Raw genomic sequence first — 10,484 nt, 5'->3', positions numbered from 1 at the left:
CAAAGGTACATTCAATTTGACACAGCAGTAAGCAGCGCCAGCGCCGCGTAGAGGTGACTTTTAAAGTCTGTCAGATGATGGATTCACAAGAGTTGTTTGTGTACGAGCGGTCCACAGTGTCATAATACCGCAGGCAAGCTTTGTACTGAAGAAGCTTCTCTGTTAGTGGGCTGATTGTCAGCGATTTACCCCGCACACTCAGATCCATGTACCTGGGAGAGGAAAACACTCTTTAAAAGAAGGTTTCAAAACAACTGGCAGTATAGATTACACACAGATAATCATAACTTTCTGGACAATAGTATACTTTACCATACTGGTATAAATATGACATCCTCTTCTCGACAACATGCTATATCTAAAAAAATGAGAACAACCTCTATTTTTTTTTTTTTTTTATAAATATCAACCTCAATGAGTTATTTAACCCTGACATTTGGCACAGTTAGCATATTTTCACTTAGGGGTGTACTCACTTTTGTTGCCATGTTTAGACATTAACTGCTGTGTGTTAAGTTATTTTGATGGGGCAATAAATTCACAGTCTTAAAAAAACTACACATGAACAACTTGACATACTAAAGCAAAGTGTAATTTCTTCAGTTTTGTTCAATGAAAATAATAAAAATGGGAGGTGTACTCACTTTTGTGAGCTACTGCCATGAATTTGATCATGTCCTACAAAGACTCATAATATGTGGGCCTTGAGTGAGACGGTCAGAATGTCTGTCAGTTTGCCGAGCTTATACGCATATTTGCAATGAAGTTAGACCAAATGATGCAGTTTTTAGGCAAACCAGATGAGGAGATGGGTGTGTAGTAGTAGTAATAATAATAAAGAATAATAATACACTCTAAAAACAGCTGGGTAAAAAAATAACCCAACGATGGGTAAAAAATGGACCGACTCAACTTTGTGTCAAGAAATGGTTCTTTTAGTGTAAAACAACTCATAAATATTGTCCAGATCCTTTACTTGGGTCAAAAATTGTTGTCATTTTGTATAAAACAACCCGGAAAGTTGGGTCAAATTGATAAGGTGTAATGGTCCATTTTTGATCCATAATTGACAAAACAGTTTTTAGAGCGTAAAAAAAGCAAATAACATGGCAATGTACAGAAAGGGACATCATTTGCAATACGAGTGTTCAAGGATATAATTGCTTATGATAATGCACACGTGAAAAATAATGTGGTCGTACAGTGAAAGCGAGAAAGAAGATCTCAGCGGAATGTACTGAAGATAAGCCCCCACATCCTGCCTTTCAAGAGAATCTGCATTCAGCATGAGGAGAAACATTTTCAACCCAAGAGCATCCAAATTCTACTACAGTAAGAATTTCGAAGCTGAGGTCATGACCACTGTAGCATTTCAACCACCTTCTGCTTCAATTTGGCCTCTTTGGGACTCCTTGCTCATGACAACTGCAGTCTGCAAACTGACTTGAAGGCAGACCTAGTTATATGTGTTACTTTTATGTCATTCCAGTACCTGTGAGATATACCCCAATACACCAAAGTATTTATCGTCATCAGCGTGGCCATGAGGAAAAAGAATCTCTCCAAATTTCCATCGTGCAGGACGTTTGGATAAAAGGAACCTGCAGTCAAGCATTGCTGTGTTTTAAATGACATTTAATCGACCTTGAAGGATAAAAAAATAAAAAAATGCCTCTATGAGCACTTGTTCACCTCCAGACATGAAGTAGACCAACTGAATGCAGATAGCTCCTAGGAAGCAGCCTCCTCCGTAGGACAGCGTGAGAAAGTGGAGGGAGATTCCTCGGATGTGCCGAGGAGTCAGCTGGAAAGAGATGAGGGAACCTGCCGAAGAAAGCAGAGACATTCGAGGATGCTGCTCCAACAGGTCTCCACACTGGCCTACCTTTCACTCACATGCTGGCGTAACCAGAGCCTCAGCCAGCCCAAGAAGAATGTACTGCGGCGCCAGCTGGAAGCACGGCATGGACGATACTTGCAGAACCTTCCCGGAGAGAGTTTGCTCCACCAGGGGGGAAGCTTTCCTGTGCAGCTCCGATAAACCTGCCACCAGGACGGACAGGGCTGCACATGCATGTCCCAGAGCTGTAAGGGGAGGATTAGATAGGGTGGGGTGATGAGACAGGGGGCTGCAGAATGGGAGTTGCAAGACAAGTCATTTCAAGAGAGGAGAGGGAGGACAACAGAGGTAGAACAAAAAGAGACATATTTAGATGAAGATGATGAAACACCGTGTTACATCACTGGCGGTGCGCAAAGGCAAGTACTCACTAATCACTCTCGTGGGTGCCAGCGGAGTTTTTGCCATGGAGAGAGAGTATCTGTTCACACACTCCATCAGCGGGGCCAACACGAGCAGAGGTAAAATGCTGATCACATTCATAGTGCCGATGGGCAACAGGACGTCACTCAGGTGAAGGTTGGAGTTCATCGCCTGGATATAGTATCCAGAGGGGATCTGCGTGGAAATACAGAAATGACCCTCTGTTGTACTTCTGTAAAAATTCTGCTAAAATTACCAATATTATACATCATAATTAATCAAATGAATTATTGAATTGTGAATGAATTAAATGTTCACTTCACTGCTAAGCTTGGTCCTCGGAGGGCACCATGTTGGTGACCCCAACTTGATTTAGTGACTTGCCTGAGTGACACAGGCTCTGTATATCAGTTGGAGTCCATAAAGAGGGAAGAGCTTGGCCAAGACTTTGACATTCTCAACGTGAGTCTCGCTGTACCGGCCGCCATTGTTCTCCTTAGCCCGGTCCAACCAAGATGGCACGTCTCCACTGAGGTGGCGGTAGTGAAGGCAGCACATCTTGAGGGAGTTTAAGAAAACGCCAAGCGTGGTCAATAAGGATCCGCCTTTGACAGAAGCAAAAAGACATTGGGATGAGGTGCCATATAGGCCAAATATGACATTTACCTCTCACACTTAAAAATAAATAAATAAATAAAAATTTAAAACTCTTTCAACCACCTCTTTACCTTTTTCTTTTTTCTTTTTATGTACTCTCAAGTATACAGTTTGATGGGGGGAAAAAAGGTCTAAGCAATTATATTATATTATATGAAAAATGTAAAAAAAATACAAATGAAAAAAAACGTCACCTAAACCAATTTAAGATTACAAATTGAATTGTTGACCAACTTAAAAAAAATCACTTCAATTGGTAACACACAATTGAATCAAGGTAATCCAAAGTGAATACATTAAGTTGAATTAATTATTAGTTCAATAAACGTATTTTATTCACGTAAATTAATCCAAAATTAAGTTAATCCAAAGTGAATATATTAAGGTTACTGAACTCATAATTAATTAAACAATATATTCACTTTGTATTAACTTAATTCAATTGTGTGTTACCAATTGAAGATTTTTTTTTTTAATTGGGCAACAATTCAATTTGTTCAACAATTCTCTTTTTAGGGTGTATGATATTCTTGGATAAAATCAGAATATTGAAGAGGTGTGTGCTTGTTTTCTTCTCTTTTCAAATTTTTTTTTTACCTTTCTTGGGTTTGTAGGTGAGTTTGTTGCGCATCATGTGTATGGCAATGAGTGCCAGCAGTGCAGAGGTGAAGGGGATTAGGAAAGCCAGATTTTTGGCCACAGATTGCTGGATGTAAGCAATACCCAGAAACACAACAGTGGAATTCAGGTTGACCAGCCAGTAGAACCTAAACACAATAAAAAACAAAAATCACACAAGTCTTCCGGGATTGTTTTTCGGTTTGCAGTATCCATAAAAAAATCCTGACTAAAGTACATGAACAAATTAGTTATTTCAATTTGAGGTATAGGTTATCTGCACCTACTTTTAACATCTTAAACAGGCACATTGTAAGGCTAACTAACTAACAAACTATATGTTATATTTGCACAATAATTACTGTACCCAACATTTAAAGTATTTTCTTTTTCTTGATACTAAATAAATCATACATTTAAAGTCAAAATGTGTACTTACTTGCTAACTAAATGGACAACTTTATAACCTGTAGCTGCATCACATACCAGTTGAAGAAGCCCAGTAGCTGATACTGATTGTAGCTCTGCAGGCTGTATGCTCCCAAAGGACAAAGAATGGCCCGGATGCCGCCAATGCCCAGCGCAGCAGCCAGCAGGCCGGTGTAGAACAGGGCCTGCTGCTCTTGAGGTTCTAACTTGTGACTCATATGATGAGTGTCGATGTAGAAATCTTCAAAAGGGAATGCTACCACTGGTAACATTGCCGTGCCTATGGAAAATACAATTGAGTCATGAAACGTCAACATCACACTGGGCATAAATTGAATTGGATGTGAGGTCATAAGGTAAACATAGGGAATCACACTATGTGCAGATATAGAGTGAAACCTCAGTTGACGATCTTAACTCCACTGTATATAATTTGAGAAAATAAAAAAAATTGCTCAGAAATTCCGAAGCTGAAACTGTGCCACAATGTGAACCCTCGCAAACAAAAACAAGAAAAACAAACGTTGACTTTGTCTTACCAAAGAAATGGAGAAAAGCGCACAAGTAGAGCACCTTGGTTCTTCCGAGCCAGGTTTCAGCGAACCAGCCGACCAGCACAGGCGTCAACGTGCTGGCTCCGATGAAGCACAAGTTCACTGTTGCGGCCAAGTAGTTGTCATAGCCGAGCTTCACAGTGCAAAAGAGAATCATGTTGCATACAATGCCGAAAAATGTGAATCTTTCACATAGCTCCACCAGCAGAACACAAATGATGACTTGGAGCTTCTTGCGGCCCCCGGGTGATGCTGTCCGGTCTGGACGTGATGTCTCGGAGAGCCGCCTCAGGTGGCGTTTGCCCTCGGGCAGTCTCTGAACTTCTCCTGCCACCATCCCTCATTAGATGGATGCTGTCTGTGAAACAGCAGAAGCTCTGAATGTGGAGTCTGGACCTTCTAGGAAAAGAGCAGCGGGGGCTGGGCTGAGTGGGCATACAAAACATCAGACACAGCCGTGTTCTACACGTGCTGATGGCTGACTATTGCCCACTTTTATTACCTTACTGATTTAATGTGACAGACGATTGCCTTGCAGTCGTCTGACACATCATGAAAAACGGCATCCGTCAGGAGAAGTGATAGATTTAGAGAGCAGTCCAGAAATAGTTCTGTGATGACCAACAACATACATGCATTTGGTCGGTTTATCTTTCCATTCAAACAACTTCACTTCTGTCTTAACATGGTGTATAGTTTGAAATATAGCACTAAACATAGGAACAAACAGTTTGTGTTAATATGCTCTTAAGTAGTTGAACAATAAATTAGATCAGCTCAACACCATAACAAAATATAATTCCCTTTCACACATAAGAAACACTCACTAAATATCACAACCCTATGTGAAAACAGTCCAAACTCATTTTGGCACGCTTGCTGTATTTAGGCTGATGATGTTAAGTGCGAGTGAAACAGAGGGCACACACGTAAACACCAAACAGGTCTTAAGTGTAGCAAAACAACAGTCTGCTGCCTTCCATTAATCAGTAAAATGTACTTGGGAGTCCTTCTCAAATAGGGGGGCACGCCCCCGTGCGATGCCAGGGGGGGGGAGGTGTGTGCGTGTGACTCCATGGAAATTGTTTTGGGGTCATACTATTAAAAAAAAAAGTGTAATTGCTCATCCACTACAATAGGTGGCAGTGGTGCTCTCATTGTTAGAGAGTGCACAAGGAATATTAGCTTCTCTTCAAAGGTGTACTTAGAACAATTTTATAGACAACATACCATTTACAGTCATGACGGAGAGTTGGAGAGGGAGGGGGGTTGTCGCAAAATAGTTTCTTTTTCCTGGGGTAGCGTAACAAAGAGTAAGTGACAAGCACTGTGTTACGGTAAATGTTAAACTGGGCAGTAAGTCTATGTGACAGTTCTGAAATGCAGCTGCCTTATTGCAAATATTTTCTCGCTTTTATTTTTATAACCAACATCACTATAGTTGGAGTGTGCAGTGCTGTAAAACTGACAGATGACAGAAAAAATCGACACACCCCGTTACAAAAGATAGGTTTTGTGATGTAATTAAATGAGATTGTACGATCATTAAAAAGAAAATCCGCCATCAATTTGACCTATAACCTGTAAAACTCAACTGGGAAAAAAACACTTTTCAAGACGGTAAGTAAAAATAAGCAATTGAGATCACGTGCAAGAGTGCACACCCATTTACAACAGGGGATCTGGCTGTGTTCAGAATCAACCAGTCATGCTCAAACTCACATTAAATGGGAGTTAGCGAAAAGCAAGTGAAGTCCCTGTGATTAACCCCTCCAAATTTCCGTTGCCCTTAAGCTTTTCCTGATATTTTTGTGCTTTCTTGCAGAAACCTGAAACAGAAACTCTGTGCACAAATAGCCGTGACGTATTTCAGGGAAAAATCTTTTTCCGGTAATGCCATCGTCGTTTGTTTTCCTTCAGAGAAACTCGGTTTTGGAGTATTTTTTCGTCTTTTTTTTTTTTAATGAGTGTGATTGCGTGCATTTGTCAAGGCGTTGAAGAAGAGGAGCGATGACAGTACGCCGAGTGGTCACTGCTGTGTGCCCACATAGACAGGTTATAACTCTACCTTGTTTTTCTCTTATGCTGACTACCGGAGACAGTTTGTTGCAACTTGTTAACATTCGCAGGGATAACTGTAATTATCGACCACACAGGGGCGCCGTTTGGTAACAACATAGCTGTATTTTGAAGCTTAAACTTTGATGTGTTGTTGCTGTGTTTACGAAATTATCTAACGGTTCTGCCTTCCTGGCGTTTCGACTTTTCATGTGCCTGTGTGTATATTATTCATATGCTGCCATTTTATTGTATTAAAAATACATGAAAATATTTATATGAGTCATTATTGCACCGCTAACAACGCTGTCGGATTTCCAAAGCAACCACTTTGTAGCAAGGTATTAAGAGAAACGTCACCATAGGCTGACATAAAAAAAAATAAAAAGGTAGAGGCATTACATCTGCTTCAAAATATTGACGAGGCAGAGATTGGACATGGACGAAAAGGAGGCTACAGACCAGAGAGTTGTTGTTGTGGGCTAGTTGATTTATTGAACCTATTAGCACATTTCAAAATATAAGTTGAAGTTAAAATAACAATTTGAAGAAAATAATTAATCAATGTCATAATTTACATGTTCAAAAGGAGTGTGAAGCACAATAACTTACATATATTCTTATCCAATAACGTATCATTAAAATTAAAATAAAGGAAAATTAACAAGTTATGAACAGTTAGCTGGCAGGTTCCAACTGAAAGATCCAACACCTCAACCTTACCGTCTGACTGGTAGGGGGGAGGGGGGTACTTTGTGAACTCCAGTAGTCCCGGGAGAGGAGCTACAATACATAATTACATTTACATAAAAAATGTAATAAACAAAATAGCTTTAGTAGCTACTCAAACGGCTTGTATTTACATCTAATAATAATTTTAAGCAATGACATCATTACCAGAGCTCAAGCCGTTAAAATTACGGCTCTGGGTGATCTAATTAGTAGTTTTTAAATTCTGATAGACATAGTGTTAAAGCAAGAAGCGACTCCTGTTCTTTTTCAGTGGGTTAAAGATTTAGGCTTAGAGTTTTACATCACATCAACAGTGCGCTCCGCTGAAGTCTCCCCGCACCGGAAAGTTGGGTGCACTCATACGTCGAATGCGGAAGTGATTTGTGCATATTGTCCATATCGTCTATGAGCTATGACTGTGCAAAGAAAAATGTGCAGAAATGCAGGTACTATGGACATTAGCATTGGAAATAAACTATTTCAGATTGTAGCTAATAATAGCGTTTAATTAAAAAAATATTCTAACACTTTTTTGGTCGGGAAGTAAAACTATAACATCATACAATATTAATATATTTTTTACGTTTTATTCTTCTTCTTATTATTATTATTATTATTATTATTTGTTTGTTTGTTTTGCCGTTCAATAGTCAATGCTGTTCAATATTTGATCTTGTTTTCCAGTAATACTAATAATTTATGGAAGATGTGATATGTAATGCTTTCGGTTCACAACATAATGCATAATATCTACAATCATACTATAAGTGGGAACTAAAATTGATATCTATGTACAGGTACTGTAAAAAAAACAAACAAACAAAAAACGTTGCCCAGTGCATAATGTCATACGTCGTCATGGTTACAAAAACTGCGCTGGATAGAGGCGTGGTGCATCATGGGAAGACGATTGTTTCAACACAAATATTAAAGGGAATGCACGAAACTTTCGAGACACCGCCACCAAAGGAAGAAGTGATTCGGACAAATATCAGCGGTAGTTCCTCGATGACGCGCATAATGGAATGAAAATCCATAAACGATAGTAACGATATCTTATCCAAGAGTAGTTACATCTCGATGCTACCTTTGTTAGCCAAATTTAGCTAACAATAATTAGTAGATTTGTTTGTTTATTTGCTACTGCCGCAGTGAACGTGAACTTAGTTTGTCATTGCCTTGCCGTACCATGTATGAGTTTGTTAACGGTACAAGAAAAAAAGATAAAAACTGTTATCTTAAAAGCAAGGGGCTTTGATGTAAAATTGTACCCCAACAGAAATCGATCGACTAGTAATGTCTGGTTGGTGGCTACCGAGCGCACCAGCGTTTGCGCCGGAGAACTTCAGCTCGACTCCTCTCAAGCCAAATGAGCGAAAACATGTTAACGTATCGGAATACCTGGCGGGCGACGACGTACTCCCTGAGGACGACGACACGTACTCTCTGTTGTCCCCCATCTACCATGATAGTTACGAAAGTGATGAAGACGACGAGCTCAGTACTACTCAGCAAACGTCCAGGTAGTACCTGATTCTATAAAATGGACATAAATCATATTAAATTGTACATGGTTATTATTAACTTTTTTTTTTTTTTTTAAGATGTGAGCTTCAGAAACCCCCCTCAGGTCTGATAGATCCTGAATCCCTCAGTCCATGGGTAATGTGGCTTGTAAACAAAGCAAAAGAAGACCAGCTTAAAATGAAAAAGAAAACGGAGGAGGCAAGTTGAGTTCAATCGGCCTACACATCTTAACTATTTTTTTCCCTCAAAGAGGTCATGACTGATTCAAACACTTTAAATTAACCACACTTTAAATTAACCAGGCACATTTACTCAAGGAAAAAGAAGAAGAAGAAGAAATGGAACGTATACAAAAAAAGATAATAGAGGAAAAAAAGATCAGAGAATGGCAGCAGCTTAAAAGAGAACAGGTACAAAAGAGTTTTACAATTCACAACAGCAAACGATAATTTCCCGTTATTTTAGCCAATGCCAGAAAAAAAAGCACTGAACATGTTTTTTTTTTTTTTTTGAAAAACAAGGAAAGACATAATCAGCTTCTGAAAATCAGCAAAGAAGAAGCAGAGGTGCGGCGTCAACAGGAAAAACAAAGAGAGACTGAACAGAAAGCTCAACAGAAGTACAAAGACTGGCTGCAGAAAAAGAACCAAGAGAGGATCGGGAAGGAAAAGAAGCAAAAAGTAAATAAGACAAATTTTCAAAATGTCTGCATTTTAAATACTGCATGGCCATGTGTTTCATTTTCGTTTTAACAGGAGAAAGCAAGTCTGAGGGAGGAACATGAGAAGGAGCGCCGGAGGAAGGCAGAGGATAATTTTAAGGAATGGCTGGCAAAAAACAACGAGAAATGGAAAGCAAGTCCAAAACCACCTCATCATCCAAGTGAGTGTGATCTGGCAACTATTAGCTGCTCGCTAATGTTCGTGTATGTATGTTTCCTAGGAGTGTATCGTGGTTCATTCGTTGCATATCTGTATAACCTGTGACATATTTTCCCTCCAGGTCCCTGCAGAATGTACCCACCACCCAGCTTTTACAACCCAATCCCATGGAAGCCCATTCCTACGCCCCCTCCGGAAACATCTCCCGAAAACACACCAAGCAAGAAGCCTCAGAAACAAAGAAGACCGCAAAGCTCAGAATTAAGACTCACAAACAGGATACATAGATGACAGTAAAGGTGCTTTAACTCTAATGTGAATCAAATTGTGACATGTGGAACTCATTAGGATTTTGTGTTTTTGTTGTTGTTTTGTGTGCTTGTTTTCAAAATGGAATTTTAAAATGTCTGCAAATTGGCTGGTGACCATTTCAGGCTGTGCCCCACCTCTCGTTCAAAGACATCTGGGATAAGCTCTAAAACGCTTGTGATGATAAGCAGTTCAGAGGATGGATGGATTTTAAAATGTGAGTTAGCATGTTCTTGATCATTTTTGACACAATCCAATGCCATTTTTAGTAGCTCAAAAGTTTGAATGATTAATACTCCTGTTTTGTTGTACTTGTTGCACAAGCGCTAAATATTTTTGCGTTTCACAGCACAATTGTTGCCACAAAACTAATAAAAAGGTGCCTAATTCAATGTGTCGTAATGCAAACACTTTGGTTTACTTTAGCTACATGAAAGGGTTGCTTGCAACTAGTGA

At 39.5% G+C, this 10,484-nt stretch overlaps 2 protein-coding genes across 2 annotated transcripts; one reads left to right on the top strand and one right to left on the bottom strand.

The window, feature by feature from the left end:
* Positions 1–28: 28 nt before the first annotated feature.
* On the bottom strand, positions 29–4,858 carry slc15a5 (solute carrier family 15 member 5). Its single transcript, XM_086074303.1, has 9 exons — positions 4,507–4,858; positions 4,025–4,247; positions 3,518–3,687; positions 2,648–2,868; positions 2,272–2,458; positions 1,897–2,085; positions 1,693–1,824; positions 1,493–1,601; positions 29–212 (listed from the first exon to the last, which is right to left on the bottom strand). Exons 1-9 carry the CDS (start codon positions 4,856–4,858, stop codon positions 71–73), a joined length of 1,725 nt encoding a protein of 574 aa, XP_085930429.1. The 3' UTR covers positions 29–70.
* A 3,344-nt stretch (positions 4,859–8,202) lies between these two features.
* ccdc34 (coiled-coil domain containing 34) lies at positions 8,203–10,426 on the top strand. Its single transcript, XM_086074364.1, has 7 exons — positions 8,203–8,308; positions 8,591–8,834; positions 8,916–9,036; positions 9,141–9,248; positions 9,360–9,518; positions 9,594–9,720; positions 9,841–10,426. The coding sequence occupies exons 1-7, from the start codon at positions 8,248–8,250 to the stop codon at positions 10,008–10,010; spliced, it is 990 nt and encodes a 329-aa protein (XP_085930490.1). The 5' UTR covers positions 8,203–8,247; the 3' UTR covers positions 10,011–10,426.
* The last annotated feature ends 58 nt before the right edge of the window (positions 10,427–10,484 follow it).

This window comes from Leptonotus elevatus, chromosome 4, assembly GCF_054856555.1.
Source record: "Leptonotus elevatus isolate MCC_2025b chromosome 4, RoL_Lele_1.0, whole genome shotgun sequence".
Lineage (NCBI taxonomy): Eukaryota > Metazoa > Chordata > Actinopteri > Syngnathiformes > Syngnathidae > Leptonotus > Leptonotus elevatus.
This window is presented reverse-complemented; position numbering and strand designations above follow the sequence as displayed.